The following is a 15,249-nucleotide window of genomic DNA, read 5'->3' on the forward strand; positions in this document are numbered from 1 at the left end:
ACCGCCAGCTCCTCCAGGCTCTCTTCGACTTCAACCACCAGCTCCTGCGGGCTCTCTTCGACCACCAGTTCCTGCGGGCTCTCTTCGACCACCAGCTCCTCCAGGCTCTCTTCACCCACCAGCTCCTGCGGGCTCTCTTCGACCGCCAGCTCCTCCAGGCTCTCTTCGACCACCAGCTCCTGCGGGCTCTCTTCGACCGCCAGCTCCTCCAGGCTCTCTTCGACCACCAGCTCCTGCGGGCTCTCTTCGACCACCAGCTCCTCCAGGCTCTCTTCGACCGCCAGCTCCTGCGGGCTCTCTTCGACCACCAGTTCCTGCGGGCTCTCTTCAACCACCAGTTCCTGCGGGCTCTCTTCAACCACCAGTTCCTGCGGGCTCTCTTCGACCACCAGGTTCTGCGGGCTCTCTTCGACCACCAGCTCCTGCGGGCTCTCTTCGACCGCCAGCTCCTCCAGGCTCTCTTCGACCACCAGCTCCTGCGGGCTCTCTTCGACCACCAGCTCCTCCAGGCTCTCTTCGACCACCAGTTCCTCCAGGCTCTTCTCGGCCACTGGCTCCTGCAGGCTCTCTTCGACCACCACTTCCTCATAAAGTTCTTCAGCACCAGCAAACTCAAACTCCTCAACCTTATGAGCTTCATCAACAAACTCAATCTTGCCCCCGTTCATCCCCCTGTAATATTTTGAGGAGGCGGATGGCTTCATAGCACCACCAGGAGCAACATCAGACTGCCTCATAGCACTCTGCATCACAACACGCTTTGCCTAGAAATCAAGTACAATTGAGGAACGATATCCCAACCTCTAAAGGTGCTCAACACACCTGTGACATGTTGATTGCCTGCGGCATAAATGTTACCTTTGGCGCCCTTGCTCCCCTCCCAACAAATTCGCTCTTCACGCGAGGGCCCTCAACCTTGTCAATTGCATCAGCGGATAGTTATTTGTATTGATTGGGGCACACACTACTCACCCGAACGAGCTTTGATCGGGCAGCAGGGGTCGTTGGGGCATTCAGCCAAACGGTGGTATTCGAAGTCGATTGGGGCGACTCGTTATAAATGTTCTCTACGTTCAATGTGTTGATTTGAACGCCAGTATCCACCAACTTTCTGTGAAGCTTATCCGTCACTTGTTCCATTGGAGTCTTGCTGCCGTAAATGTCGTCCACGATAACCTCTTCGAATTCGGCGATCAGCCTTTCAGTCTCGATCGTCTCAATGGTGGTTCCAACAATATAGTCCCCAAGTTTTTCTGCAAATGTAAGGGGAAAAACTTTTCCGCTGGGAAGGCCTCAGATTGTGGTTGGCGGAACGTATCCTTCACGACTCACCTGGTAATGTCTGCCAAGGCTTTGTAGAAATCGACCGCGTTCTGTCATGCTATTGTGAGCAACGATACAACGACAGCGGAAATACGTTCGAAATACCCTGTACATGCTCAGACTTGGCTCGCATGCGATCACAAACTAAACAGTAATCCTGATTTCAGCTCACGTCACTACATTGAAGCAGAAGAACATACGAGGGTAATTCCACGCTCTGCCATCTGTCGCGCGAGCTGCAGAGGATCGTTTTCTGGAAATCATGTAAGCAGCTGAACATCGACGCCGTTGTCACAGAACAGTGACTTACTATCAGGAGATTCCGTAAAGCCGTCACCATCTTCTCCGATTCCATGTGGGGGTGCATCAGTAATGAGGACCACCATTTTCGCAGCGCCCTCAGCCCATTCCAAGTTCAGCGCATCGGCAAGGGCAGCAGTTTGCGCTTCCGGCCCGTCACCTCCACCAGACGCGATGAGCCCATCCAAATTCTTCTTCATAACAGACTGTTCGGCTGTGAACCCAAAATTCTTCGTGACAAAACTCGTGTCTTGAGGTGGGTGATCACGAAACGCGACGAGCCCAAACCGAATGGCCCCTTTTGAGAGTTCAGCAGAGGCAGACACTTTCGAGCAGATCTGTTGGATGGCTTGTCTGGCAGCTTGGATGTAAGGTCCCTGGCTACCCGTCGCATCTTGGAGAAAGGCGATATCTCTGGAGTAGAAGACGTCAGGTATGGCAATATTGAGCTAGATGTGACGACGCACATTGACTTGGCCGCGGTGATTTTGCCATTTTGAGTGGTTGACATCTTTAATTGGTTCTTTGAGGTTGGTGAGGGAAGTCGATGCGGACTTTTCGAGGGATGATAAGTAAATCTGGTTTACAGCTTTGGGGCAATAAGAGGAAGCGCTTGGCTCCTTTCTTGTGTGTAGCGGTGCTATTTAAGCCGAGGGATTGAGACTGTGCCTGCTACAGCTATCTTCATATCATTAAACCCGTTTTGAAAATACAACACTCAGCGCTTTTGAAGCACCTACAAACAAAACTCGGCAGCCGAGAAACAAGAGCAGGACGGGACTCACCAAGATACAAAGAGACCATTCCTTGTCAAATTTACAAGGTGGGCAAGTGAGGGTTGGGTGAGGGAATGATTTACAGCAGACGCTACGGTAGTTCACCGTCGGGGTCTAACCAAATTTGGTCAGTTTTGTTTGTACGTGCTCCATAACTAAACAAAAGCGTTGTATTTTTAAAACGGGTCTATCGATATGAAGGTAAGTAGCTGTAACTGCTGTGCTTTATGTAAGTTTTGACTCTGGTGCAGTCAGGTACCAAAGCGACTGCGTGGCAAGTGGAATACTATGCACGCACCTGCCACAGTCAAAGGCAGAACAAAGTGCAATGATGAAGTTACTAACAACTCGCTGAGCGGTTAGGGGTGTAGTTCTATGTGAGATCTGGTGAGAGGGAGGCTGAGTGTCATGGCAGCTGCGGCACTAGTGCTGGGTTCGTGAACAAGTGGGAAGTTTGGACTCTGGAGTAGCGTGGGTGGGTGGATGAAGGTCGTGTTGTGGTTTTGGTGAGGTGGCATAATCTTTTAGTGGATTGTCATTATAGACAGTAAGCTTTTCCCCTGCTTTCGTCTTTTCTGACTTGGTTCTGATGGAATGTACTTAGACTCCAACGTATTCTGACGTACCAGAAGCGCCTTATTGCGTTTGCTCTTTCCCGACCACAGGTTGATCCGAGAGCGATGGAGGTGTACACGAAACCTCCGCGACCCCCTGCCCATCCTTTCGTCAAGCATCAGGAAGGAGCTCAAGTTGACGCTGCTTTGGAGTCCAGGGAGATTGGCAAGCACGCCTTGGTACCACCGATACGAGCTCCAGGCACGTCGAGGAAATTGGTACGACGGTTTTGGAGGCTCACGATGAGGCCAAGGAAGGATTTTCAGGGTATCTGGGGTTGAGGGGAGAGTGAGGCGTTGGTGGAGATGTTGGTATCCAAGTGGTGCCCGGGGTTGCAGGACGTGATCGTATGTTTTTCTTCAGAACTTTGTCTGAGCTGCAAAAGAAATGGATTTTCTTGCCACTTGGACGGGATTCAATAGAGCCGCTCAAGGAACGAACGAACTGCCTCGTGCCCTATAATTTGGCGTTTTGCACACGAGAACAACATACATATCCATTCTCAAGCCTCACGTCGTTGAGCAAGACAACGATAACCTCTTCGCATCCTACTGGAATCAATGCTCATTGTCCACCCCTCAAGCTCTTGCGATATCTGTCTGACTGCCTATGATTGGGACACCTCGACACAGATCCCTCACGCAATACCCTGCGGCCATATCTTCTGTAAAACGTTGGTCTTACTCCAATCCAAGGGCTGCAGTCCCTGGTTTACGCGCATTCTTATGTAATAACAGCTGTCTAGTGTCGATGGGATCACCAAGCTGCCCCTTTTGCCGCAAGCCATTCGTCGCTAATCGCATCGTAAAGTTGCACGTCGATCGTCCAACGTCGGAGCAGGGTATAGTAGATGTTGAGCTGCTGCGAAGGCTTGATGCAGAGGAAGAGAAACGTCAGGCAGAGCTTGAATCTGCTATGGAACAGAGTAAGCAACGCAAGCGGGCACTACGGGAATCTTTGGAAAGGCCGCAACTGTTGCAAAAAAAGCGCGAGGAAGAGGTTGAAGCTCTCAAACAACAACCCCCTACTGTGGCAGGAAAAACTGCTTCTGGTGTTGTACCTAGTCCAAGGGAGATTCGGGTCGATGAGGTGGATCAGCTTCGCGGGGAATCTTCAACCCAATGTAGGGGGGGATATTCGAGGTGGGCACCCCGGAGCTCTGCCGCGCCATCGTCGACCCAATTTGGGCGGGGAGAAGCTGGAGGAGGTGGGGGGGCAGAAGCTGCATGGCGGAACGGTTGGCAAGTTAGTTCGTCTTCTAATTCGGATGCAAGTTCGGAAGATGAGTCTTTCTGAGTTGAAGGTGGGTTTCTCCCTAGGTTCAAGCAACCCCGTTTGGGCTACAGTCGGGCCCCAGTTATCTACCGTCCTTTAATCCGTGAATTTGACTCTTTGAAGTCTGGACCTCTACTTATGCTTGCTCACATCATGTGTGGAATGCCCTTACTATATTCTTTACTACAATGACCCTGTGATTTGCATCTCCAGAAATGCTGAGTTCAGAACCCACTCTTCGCCGTTATGCGTGGGTGGCTAGTCTAGGTTCACGTGTGGGGTCCGAACCGTGGTACAGATATTCGGTATCAGTTGACACACGTGCCGACCACTCAATGCCAAATAGCACGCTCGCGTCAACTAATTAGCAGTTTTTTTACGCGTCTGCAGCCTTAATTTTTCATCTGTCCTTTACACAATCCGTTATACCCTCCATATTCTGTGATTTGAATATGTCGGACTCTCCATTTCTCCAGGCTTCCACAAATCCTGCTGCCTACGCCCAACTTGAAGCCAACAATGATCCAACACTCTATGACACACCTGATGGACACGCGCTCGTCAATACAAAGGGAGCTTACAACACTTGTCGGACGACGCGTTCCGACAGTCTTATCTGCACCGTGCTGACCTCGAGACTCTGGCATTGCAATATTCATCATATAATTCCATGTCAACGGCTGGTGCTTCTGTATTACATCGGCTACTTGCGACACCGTAGCAGAGCCTACATCTGCCCATTGGACCGTATCCAACCCTATCTGGCCCGAACAGGTTTGATCTCGGCATAAGGTGTGTCGATGGAGTACATCAGGTCCAGGTCGGGTGAACCTTCTGAAATGCGACCGTCCGGGCTCCGAAACCACGCGTCGAGAATGGTGGCTGGAGTGTGCTTTGGTGTTCCCTGGAGAAAGTGTTGCGAGTACTTGGAATGTTGGACCGTGCGGTGTATGTTGACTCCGTGTTCGTCTTTTGTCCGAAAGGTGTAATAAAGGAACTCTCCGAGAGTCCAGTGCGTGGCATCCAATGCGTCGAATAAACTGTTAAGTTTGTCGTGTTTTGTTTGGCGGGGCGTGTATTGCCGTGGCGTGGCTGGTGTTGCATCTGGAGTGGAATTCAAAGCTGCACTTGAACGCTTTTTCGATGGACCTGATGATGCGGATGGCAAGTTTTCGTCTTGATCTTCTCGAGATCGTTTCTTGGTTGTGCGGCGTCGAGAATTGCATGGTGTCAATGGAGTTTCGAGAACAGATTGGAGTATGGATGGGGTGGTGTGATTGGATGGTGTTGGAGTAGCTGGCACAGTCGATCCAAGCCTGAATGTGGTGAACATGAGCAGCGCGTTCGTGGTGATAAGCAAGACTGAAGTTGGGTGGGCACGCGGTGGCTGTGATATATCGCCTTATAAGGCAATAGTCGACAACCTTGAATTTGAATGTGGGTACCGCGGTTTGATGGGCGCGCGTGAAATCAGACCATATATCACTGTCGACCTCCCTTCCCCTTAAAAGAGACAAACGTGATATTTATAGGGCTGACTACGGGAGACTAGTGGGTGGCAGGGAAACACCAACAAATCGCCCAAAACTTGGCCCAAAATACCGCTTTTTATCATCAACACTGACCCAAATGGTGTTTAAAAGGCTCTTATCGATATCCTTCAGCGCTTCAGCGCCTCAGTCAAAGGGCGATAAGCTAAGCTGTTGATCTCATGCCTCGTGCCCTAGCCCGGTCTTTTGTGCATCGACGATACTGAAATCCATGCTTATTGTCCACGCCTCAAGCTCTTGCGATATCTGTCTGGATGCCTATGATTGGGACACCCCAACACAGATGCCTCACGCTATACCCTGCGGCCATATCTTCTGTAAAACGTTGGTCCTAGTCCAATTCAAGGGCTACAATCTGTAGTTTTCGCGCGTTCTAATGCAATAACAGTTGCCTAACGTCGATGGGGTCAAGTTGCCCCTTTTGCCGCAACCAATTCGTCGCTAATCGTATCGTAAAGCTGCACGTCGATCGTCCAGCAACGTTAGAGCAGGGTGTGGAAGATATTGAGCTGCTGCAGAGGCTTGGTGCAGAGGAAGCGAAACGTCAGGTCGAGCTTGAAGCTGCCCTGGTACAGAGCAAGCAACGCGAGCGGGCACTACGGGGGTCACTGGAAAGGGCACGACGGTTGCGAAAACAGCGTGAGGAAGAGGCCGAAGCTCGCAAACAGCGCGAGAAAGAGGCAGAAGCTCGCAAACAGCGTGAAAAAGAGGCAGAAGCTCGCAAACAGCGCGAGGAAGAGGCAGAAGCTCGCAAACAGCGCAAGGAAGAGGCAGAAGCTCGCAAACAGCGCAAGGAAGAGGCAGAAGCTCGCAAACAGCGCAAGAAAGAGGCAAAAGCTCCCAAACAGCGCGAGAAAGAGGCTGAAGCTCGTAAACAACAACCCCCCGCCGTAGTAGGACAAAGTGCTTCCGCCAGTGCTGCACCCAGTCCAACGCGGACTCCAAGTCTTCGGTTTTTTAGTGATTCTTACACAGTCGCGCCAACGGCAATCCGATGGGAGCGGAGAGCAGGGGGAGGTTGGATTGCACTGGACACAGATGCCGATCTCACAAGTTCACTTGCGAACTCGACCGATGCGCCTCATACTTCTTTTACTCTTGGGGATTTTGGAGACGGAAACGGGTTTCTCTGAGATGGACTCTTTGGACATCTAATCACTCTTGTTCATCTTGCTCGGGCTTACACGTTGTACACATCATATCTGGAATACCATCCATATTTGCTTCAATGCCATGCTGAGTGCGCAACCCACCCCTCAGCACCTTGGACAGATGCCTCACGCTATACCCTGCGGCCATATCTTCTGTAGTACGTTGGTCTTACTACGATCCAAGCGCTACAATTTGTGGTTTTCGCGCATTCTAATGCATTAACGTTGAATCTTGATCGTATGTTTTTTTATTGCAAATGAAATGGAATTTCTTGCCACAGTGACTTAGACGGGACTCAATTTAGAGCCGCTCAACGATGCTCAAGGAACGAGCTGCCTCGTGCTCTAGAACCAGGCCTTTTGTGCACGAGAACAACAAACATATCCATTAGGCTCAAACCTCACGTTGAGCACGCCGACAACGACAAACTCTTCACATCCTACTGGCATCAATGCTCATTGTACACCTCTCAAGCTCTTGCGATATCTGTCTGAATGCCTATGACTGGGACACCCTGACTCAGATGCCCCACGCTATACCCTGTGGCCATATCTTCTGTAAAACGTTGGTCTTACTCCAATCCAAGGGCTACAGTTCCTGGTTTACGTGCATTCTTATGCAATAACAGCTGCCTAACGTCGATGGGGTCAAGTTGCCCCTTTTGCCGCAAGCCATTCGTCGCTAATCGCATCGTAAAGCTGCACATCGATCGTCCAACGTCGGAGCAGGCTATAGTAGATGTTGAGCTGCTGCGAAGGCTTGATGCAGAGGAAGAGAAACGTCAGGCCGAGCTTGAATCTGCTATGGAACAGAGTAAGCAACGCAAGCGGGCACTACGGGAATCTTTGGAAAGGGCGCAACTGTTGCAAAAAAAGCGCGAGGAAGAGGTTGAAGCTCTCAAACAACAACCCCCTACTGTGGCAGGAAAAACTGCTTCTGGTGTTGTACCTAGTCCAAGGGAGACTCGGGTCGATGAGGTGGATCAGCTTCGCGGGGAATCTTCAACCCAACGGAGGGGGGGATATTCGAGGTTCCCAAGGTGGGCACCCCGGAGCTCTGCTGCGCCATCGTCGACCCAATTTGGGCGGGGAGAAGTTGGAGGAGGTGGGGGGGCAGAAGCTGCATGGCGGAACGGTTGGCAAGTCAGTTCGTCTTCTAATTCGGATGCAAGTTCGGAAGACGAGTCTTTCTGAGTTGAAGGTGGGTTTCTCCCTAGGTTCAAGCAACCCCGTTTGGGCTACAGTACCCCCCTCTTTGGATATCGTTCCTTCGTGACCATGACGGGCCCCGGTTATCTACCATCGTCCTCTAATCCGTGAATTTGACTCTTTGAAGTCTGGACCTCTACTTATGCTTGCTCACATCATGTGTGGAATGCCCTTACTATATTCTTTACTTCAATGACCCTGTGATTTGCGTCTCCAGAAATGCTGAGTTCAGAACCCACTCAACACCTTTGACGTTTCTCGTTATGCGTGGGTGGCAGGGTGGGAAACATCAACAAATCGCCCAAAATACCGCTTTTTATTAACAACCATGACCCAAATGGTGTTTAAAAGGCTCTTATCCTTCAGCGCTTCAGCGCCTTACATACTTAGTCAAAGGGCGATAAACTAAGCTGTTGATCTCGTGCCTCGTGCCCTAGCCCGGTCTTTTGTGGATTGACGATCCCTCCAAATCCTACTGAAATCCATGCTTATTGTCCACGCCTCAAGCTCTTGCGATATCTGTCTGGATGCCTATGATTGGGACACCCCAACCCAGCTGCCTCACGCTATACCCTGCGGCCACATCTTCTGTAAAACGTTGGTCCCACTCCAACTCAAGGGCCACAATCTGTAGTTTTCGCGCATTCTAATGCAATAACAGCTGTCTAATGTCGATGGGGTCAAGTTGCCCCTTTTGCCGCAAGCCATTCGTCGCTAGTCGCATCGTAAAGCTGCACGTCGATCGTCCAGCAACCGTATCGGAGGAGGGTATAGAAGATGTTGAGCTGCTGCAGAGGCTTGGTGCAGAGGAAGCGAAACGTCAGGTCGAGCTTGAGGCTGCCGTGGAACAGAGCAAGCAACGCGAGCGGGCACTACGGGAATCCTTGGAAAGGGCACGACAGTTACGAAAACAGCGCGAGGGAGAGGCTGAAGCTCGCAAACAACAAGAAAAAAATGCTTCCGGTGCTGTGCCCAGTCCAAGGGAGACTCGGATCCGAGATGAGGTGGTTCAGATTGACAGTGAATCTTCTGACACTCGCACTGTCTGGGCTGCCCCGCCACCGTCAACCCGATACGGACGGGGGGTAGGGGTTTGGAGGTCAAGCTCAAGGCGGGCCGCAAATGCCAATCTCACAAGTCCATTCGTGAGCTCTGCCGTGCCACCGTCGATCCAATGGGGGCAAGGAGAAGGAGTCGGAGTTTGGAGGGCAAGGCGGAATACAGATGCCGATCTCACAAGTTCACTCACGATCTCGACCCATGCGCCGAGTCGTCTGCAGGGATGGCATTGAAGTAAATAATAATGGTATTCCAGATATGATGTGTACAACGTGTAAGCCCAAGCAAGATGAGCAAGATGTCCAAAGAGTCAATCTTAAGGAGACCCGTTTCCGTCTTCAAAATCGCCAAAAGTAAGAAAACGAAGCACCTTGGGTAATTCTCTTACGTTGAGGGAAGATACTACTTACTAGCGTTCCAGTAATCGAGAATATTCTTCACTATGCGTTATAATTACATGGCTCAAGGGTTGGGTACAAGTACAAGGGTACATGAGGTAAATCCATAGCTGGCGTAGTTCAGCTTGACGTCCATTCATCCCCTGTAATATTTTGAAGAGGCGGATGGCGTCATAGCGCCACCAGGAGCAACAGCAGACTGCCTCATAGCACTCTGCTTCACAACACGCGTTGCCTAGAAATCAACTAGAATTGAGCAACGATATCCCACCCTTTAAAGGCGGGCAACACACCTGTGACATGCTGATTGCCTGCGGCATAAATGCTACCTCTGGTGCCCTTGCCCCCATCCCAACAAATGCGCTCTTCACGCGAGGGCCCTCAACCTTGTCAGTTGCATCAGTCGATAATCATTGCTTCAATGGTACACACACTGCTCACCTGGACGACCTTTGGGCGGGCAGCAGCGATCGTTGGGGCACTCAGCCAAACGTTGGTATTCGAAGTCGATTGCGGTGACTCGTTATAGATGTTTTCTACGTTCAATGTGGTGATTTGAACGCCAGTGTCCGCCAACTTGCTGTGCAGCTTGTCCGTCACTTGTTCCAATGGAGTCTCGCTGCCATAAATGTCGTCCACGATAACCTCTTCGAATTCGGCGATCAGCTTTTCAGTCTCGATCGTCTCAATGGTGGTTCCAACAATGTAGTCGCCAAGTTTTTCTGCCAATGTAAGGGGGAAAACTTTTCCGCTGGGAAGGCCTCAGGTTGTGGTTGGCGGAATGTATCAGTCACGACTCACCTGGTGATGTCTGCCAAGGCTTTGTAGAAATCCACCGCGTTCTGTCACGCAATTGTGAGCCACGATGCAACTACAGCGGAAATATGTTTGAAATACCCTGTATCTGCTTAGACTTGGCTCGCACGCGATCACAAACTAGACAGTAGTCGATATCAGCTCACGTCACTGCCTTGAAGCAGAAGAACATACGAGGGTAATGCCACGCTCTGCCATCTGTCGCGCGAGCTGCAGAGGATCGTTTTCTGGAAATCATGTAGGTAACTGAACATCGTCGCCGTTATCACAGAACAGGGACTTACGATCAGGAGATTCCGTAAAGCCGTCACCATCTTCTCCAATTCCATGTGGAGGTGCATCAGTAATCAGAACCACCATCTTCGCAGCGCCCTCAGCCCATTCCAAGTTCAGCGCATCGGCAAGGGCAGCAGTTTGCGCTTCTGGTCCGTCACCTCCACCAGACGCAATGAGCCCATCCAAATTCTTCTTCATAACAGACTGTTCCGCCGTGAACCCGAAATTCTTCGTGACAAAACTCATGTCTTGAGGTGGGTGATCACGGAACGCGATGAGCGCGAACCGGATGGCTCCTTTTGAGAGCTCAGCAGAGGCAGACACTTTCAAGCAGATCTGCTGGATGGCTTGTCTGGCAGCTTGGATGTAAGGTCCCTGGCTACCCGTCGCGTCTTGGAGAAAGACGATATCGCTGGAGTAGAAGACGTCAAGTATGGCAATATTGAGCTGGATGTGACAACGCACATTGACTTGCCCGCGGTGCTTCTGCCGTCTTGAGTTGTTGACATCTTGAATTGGTCTTTGGGGTTGGTGAGGGAAGTCGATGCAGAGTTTTCGAGGGGTGATAAGTAAATCGGGTTTACAGCTTTGGGGCAATAAGGGGAAGGGCTTGGCTCCTTTCCTGTGTAGCGGTGCTATTTATGTCGAAGGATAGAGACTGTGCCCGTTGACTGCTGTGCTTTGACTCTGGTGCAGTCGGTACCGGTGCGACTGCGTGACTGATAAGTCTATGAGTCGTGAGGTATTGTATCAACGCACCTGCCACATTCAAACGCAAAACAAAGTCCATTGAAGACTTGAAGTTGCCAACAATTCGGTGAACGGTTACTATCACTGACACAGCTTCATCTAATCATCCGATTGACTTTCAGACCCTAGTTCAATTGCAGTCAAGAAGTCCCTCACCAACAAATAGTCTGCCTGCCAGTGCATCTGGAGATCTTTTACAAAGTTGGCGTGTCGGAAGGCTTTGGTACCGGTGTAGTAGTTCAGTCAGGTGTTGTTGCCTGGCGTCTGATGCATCCAGGATGTGGCCTTCTCGAATGGCGCATGTTGCTAATAAGTGGATGGGTTCCAAATCTTCCGATTGACTCCGCTGAAGGTGGAGGCCTTGAGGCCGGAAAATAGCGTGAGGGCGCTGTTTCTTGGATTGAAGCATGGACCATCGAACGCCCACCACGGGCCCACCAGTGACCACAGTCTGCAATGTATGTTTTGACTTGAGCTAGATCGACCTTGTCTGGTGGCAGCTTCAGATGTGCAGACGATGAAAAGGCAATGAAAAGGAGACACACTGGCAAATCCGAAATATTATTTGGGGCTGTTTTGTCAAGCGCTTGTCCTTTCCTCCTCCGCTCAACCATCGTTAGATGTTCTGCACCGATTCTTCACGTTGCAGCCTTCCTACTGTCAGGCAATATGGTACAATTGCCAAATAAGTGTACCGGCTCTTTGCCGTTTCCGTTTCTATTAACCAGTACCTGACTCAATCAATGGTCAGCTTCAGGTATGAATTCAGTTGTTGGGCGCTGCTTTGCCTCATGCCTTTTCTTTGAAGGAGCCTTTCATTCTTACTGTTCCGCAACTCAGTGTGGCTACCTCGACTTTTGTATTGTTCTTGATGGATGCGTGTAGGATGCTTCGCTCACGCGCGCATTTTCGTCTCTCAGATTCTAAATATAAATAGGGACTCGGTCATCTGCCGCCCCCTCAATGTCAAACTTTTATCTTCTTCGCTTCTCGTCATGCGAAACGTGACCTTGTGTTTAAAAGGACTACTCTTTCCAGGGTTCTCAAACTCCCGTCCTCCTCTTCCCGTCATCCCCCAGATGCTCTCTCATCTGCCGAACGACGTCCTTCACGAAATACTTGAACATCTGGACACCCCCTCGCTATATCACCTCTCTAATACATGCTACCGCTTCCACTACATTTCTCTCTGCACAGTCTTTCGGCGCGCCGGAATTCCCGATGTCCGGACCGAAATTCACCTAAACCATTCTAACATCCACATCCTCCCTGCTCTTCGATATTCCCTCTTTCTCGACTCGACCGAAAAGTTTACATGGCACGCGACCTCGCGAGACACATGGGTCAGCGAAGTCAAACAAATCACAAGGATAATGTCGCGGATGTGCCGCATTGGTCATACTGAGCTCGATTTTAGCAGAGGTACCAACTTCGGTTGGACTGCTCAGGATGTTAAGGCTGTGAACCAAAAATGCGCGAGGCCGTGGATTAAACTTTGCACTGGGTTCCTACACCTTGTCGCGCAAAAGTCCCTATGTTTGGAAATTACCAACAATATGGTTTCGGAGATATTACAGAGCCCCTCATCCCCTCTGTGCTTGGATCGCGGGTTCGTCGATCGCAAAATGGAGGGGAGATCCATACAAATGCCTGACGAGTCAGCGACGCAGGGATTGGAGACACCGCTCCTCGACACACCTTTCTCAACACGGCATTTCCCCAGTCTAGTATTCAACCGAAAGCCTAGATACGCAGTCTCCAGCCTCGCACTGAGCGATCCGAGCTTGTTTCGGAACCCAGCCTTCCTCTATTGGTCTATCAAATGGATCAACAGCATGCCGCTCAAGCGCCTCGTCCTTATGCAAGGGGATATTCGTTTACCACTTCTGAGGCATTTACGGCTTTCGTCGACCTTGGTCGATCTGACGCTGTCCCATGCGAAGACCACCACCGACGAGGATATGGCGAAATTCCTCGCGCGTCATCCTGCGCTTACCACCATCGACCTCTACGGCTCAGTGTTTGACGAACATCTGTCCACGCATTTCGATATTTTGCCAGAGTGGGGATTGACGGTCACCACACTGGCAGGATCAGATACGCTACTCAACCACATCTTAAACCTCAAATTCGCTCTCCCTAACCTCTCCTCCCTCATTATTCAACTCGACTCCGACAGCACTGCTGGTGACGCAGCCAAAAATTCCGCACTTTACGAGGCGATCATGCTACGGGAAAATATCACTGATATTTGCTTCCAAGCGCCTGTGGGTGCTTTCACCGGCCTGGTGGCGGAATGGCAGCGGGCATTTGACAAGAGTACCAATGACGCCATCCGCGATGGGCAGCGGGAATGCTCACATGCCGTCAAGTATCTCAAATTCGAAGGGTACCCATCGAAAAAGCCGCTGGACCCTAGAATGCTACACAGATTCCCTCGCTGGAATTGGGCGGCCTTATTTTTATCGTTGGAAGTATTGAGCTTGTGTTCTATTTTTGGGGGGTCAGCAGATGATGGCAAGTTGCGTGAACGGGTTGTGGGTAAAATCCATCAGGAATGTGCTCATCTCTTAATCCTTGTCGACGATGTCGCGGTATATATGGCCCCACTTTCGAAGTACATAGTATGAAATAGATATATTTTCGTATGCATTGGACTTTTATCGAGGGCATGATGCTTGCGGAGTGCTCTGGCTCGAATACTGACCAAAGATAGACCAGCGCTTGACCATGTCAGTTCTATTATTAGCCTCCAGTCACCAGACTCGATGGCAAAAATTGCGCTTGAAATCAATCTAGGAAGGGTTAAATGCCCGAAGATAGGCCTGGAGATTTGCAACTCTACCCCACATTGGAGCACCAAGATGTCGCACGATCTCAAGTCCGCTTTGGGGTATGAGAAACTATCACGTAGCCTGATTTTTCTTGCTTCCACAACCATTTTTTGCTGAGCGACGACAAGTCGGAACGGGCGACCTGCCGTGTGCCGATGACTTCAGCGCGGACTTCCCCCCTCCGTCAAACGTGAGGAGGTTTCGTACCTCCCTCTTTTTCTTCAAGTTCTTCGCCTGCTAGCATTGATGGGGCCGTGTCGTAGGCAAAAAAGCTCTATCCATTGCCTGTACCCATAGAAGAGCCGTGGACACAGATTCAGCGGCGCCAGCTTATTGTAAACCAACGATGTGGACTTGGGAGCGTGAGCCTGGCCGTCTTCACTTCAAGTTCGACCGATAAAGATGGGACATGATGTTGTAAAAGAGGGAGATAGGGTCAAGAAAAGGAAGTATGATAGCTTGAGAAAAGGTTGGATCGTAGTATGGGGTTCAAGGTGCCATTGAGCACATGTCCAAGGGTTATGCGATGGGGTCCGCTTGACGTAGATTTGGGAAGGAACCATGGAGACAGGAGGAGGGCATCTATATTTAGTCGAAAGGGAAAGAAACCATGTAGATCGGGGTCGTAAGGAGGAACGTGAAACAGAGAACAAGCAGTGACCCACCTCGAAGCTCAAATTAGAGAAACCACTAGGAACCTGACGCAATCATCGTCGCTTTCGCTTTTGTGTACATGGCCGTCGCTCTCCACTGCTTCATCTCTCTTTCAACACCGCCCAAAATGGGCTTACGAGGTCAGAGAACGTTTCCTTGGGCACTGTCAGTGCAAATTTGGTGGATCGAAGCTATGAGCGGGACAAGTCTTGAGCTTGAGCTTCAAGACGACGTGAATTGCAGTTGAAGAAAACTCGTGAGAA

General features: G+C 50.6%; 9 protein-coding genes across 9 annotated transcripts; 7 read left to right on the forward strand and 2 right to left on the reverse strand.

Moving 5' to 3' along the window:
* Positions 1-35: 35 nt before the first annotated feature.
* Positions 36-686, forward strand: LACBIDRAFT_233623 (uncharacterized protein; the record flags this gene model as incomplete). Its single annotated transcript, XM_001879280.1, has 1 exon — positions 36-686. A coding segment is annotated over one exon (651 nt), but the record flags the coding sequence as incomplete, so codon positions are not given.
* A 2,393-nt stretch (positions 687-3,079) lies between these two features.
* On the forward strand, positions 3,080-3,295 carry LACBIDRAFT_318280 (uncharacterized protein; the record flags this gene model as incomplete). Its single annotated transcript, XM_001879281.1, has 1 exon — positions 3,080-3,295. The coding sequence occupies one exon, from the start codon at positions 3,080-3,082 to the stop codon at positions 3,293-3,295; it is 216 nt and encodes a 71-aa protein (XP_001879316.1).
* A 328-nt stretch (positions 3,296-3,623) lies between these two features.
* On the forward strand, positions 3,624-4,310 carry LACBIDRAFT_318281 (uncharacterized protein; the record flags this gene model as incomplete). The annotated part of the gene is made up of 1 exon (XM_001879282.1): positions 3,624-4,310. One exon carries the CDS (start codon positions 3,624-3,626, stop codon positions 4,308-4,310), a length of 687 nt encoding a protein of 228 aa, XP_001879317.1.
* Positions 4,311-5,046: 736 nt separating this feature from the next.
* LACBIDRAFT_318282 (uncharacterized protein) lies at positions 5,047-5,622 on the reverse strand (the record flags this gene model as incomplete). The annotated part of the gene is made up of 1 exon (XM_001879521.1): positions 5,047-5,622. The coding sequence occupies one exon, from the start codon at positions 5,620-5,622 to the stop codon at positions 5,047-5,049; it is 576 nt and encodes a 191-aa protein (XP_001879556.1).
* Positions 5,623-6,050: 428 nt separating this feature from the next.
* On the forward strand, positions 6,051-8,184 carry LACBIDRAFT_325830 (uncharacterized protein; the record flags this gene model as incomplete). The annotated part of the gene is made up of 5 exons (XM_001879283.1): positions 6,051-6,163; positions 6,252-6,732; positions 7,150-7,228; positions 7,280-7,451; positions 7,515-8,184. The coding sequence occupies 5 exons, from the start codon at positions 6,051-6,053 to the stop codon at positions 8,182-8,184; spliced, it is 1,515 nt and encodes a 504-aa protein (XP_001879318.1).
* A 499-nt stretch (positions 8,185-8,683) lies between these two features.
* Positions 8,684-9,491, forward strand: LACBIDRAFT_325831 (uncharacterized protein; the record flags this gene model as incomplete). The annotated part of the gene is made up of 2 exons (XM_001879284.1): positions 8,684-8,829; positions 8,885-9,491. 2 exons carry the CDS (start codon positions 8,684-8,686, stop codon positions 9,489-9,491), a joined length of 753 nt encoding a protein of 250 aa, XP_001879319.1.
* A 301-nt stretch (positions 9,492-9,792) lies between these two features.
* Positions 9,793-11,257, reverse strand: LACBIDRAFT_318283 (uncharacterized protein; the record flags this gene model as incomplete). Its single annotated transcript, XM_001879522.1, has 8 exons — positions 9,793-9,891; positions 9,950-10,042; positions 10,098-10,407; positions 10,458-10,498; positions 10,554-10,592; positions 10,647-10,699; positions 10,757-11,160; positions 11,214-11,257. 8 exons carry the CDS (start codon positions 11,255-11,257, stop codon positions 9,793-9,795), a joined length of 1,083 nt encoding a protein of 360 aa, XP_001879557.1.
* Positions 11,258-11,478: 221 nt separating this feature from the next.
* Positions 11,479-11,876, forward strand: LACBIDRAFT_318284 (uncharacterized protein; the record flags this gene model as incomplete). The annotated part of the gene is made up of 3 exons (XM_001879285.1): positions 11,479-11,490; positions 11,534-11,565; positions 11,639-11,876. 3 exons carry the CDS (start codon positions 11,479-11,481, stop codon positions 11,874-11,876), a joined length of 282 nt encoding a protein of 93 aa, XP_001879320.1.
* A 617-nt stretch (positions 11,877-12,493) lies between these two features.
* LACBIDRAFT_293762 (uncharacterized protein) lies at positions 12,494-14,214 on the forward strand (the record flags this gene model as incomplete). Its single annotated transcript, XM_001879286.1, has 2 exons — positions 12,494-14,035; positions 14,134-14,214. The coding sequence occupies 2 exons, from the start codon at positions 12,494-12,496 to the stop codon at positions 14,212-14,214; spliced, it is 1,623 nt and encodes a 540-aa protein (XP_001879321.1).
* Between the last annotated feature and the right edge of the window lie 1,035 nt (positions 14,215-15,249).

The sequence above is a fragment of the Laccaria bicolor genome, genomic scaffold (genome assembly GCF_000143565.1).
Source record: "Laccaria bicolor S238N-H82 LACBIscaffold_8 genomic scaffold, whole genome shotgun sequence".
Taxonomy (NCBI): domain Eukaryota; kingdom Fungi; phylum Basidiomycota; class Agaricomycetes; order Agaricales; family Hydnangiaceae; genus Laccaria; species Laccaria bicolor.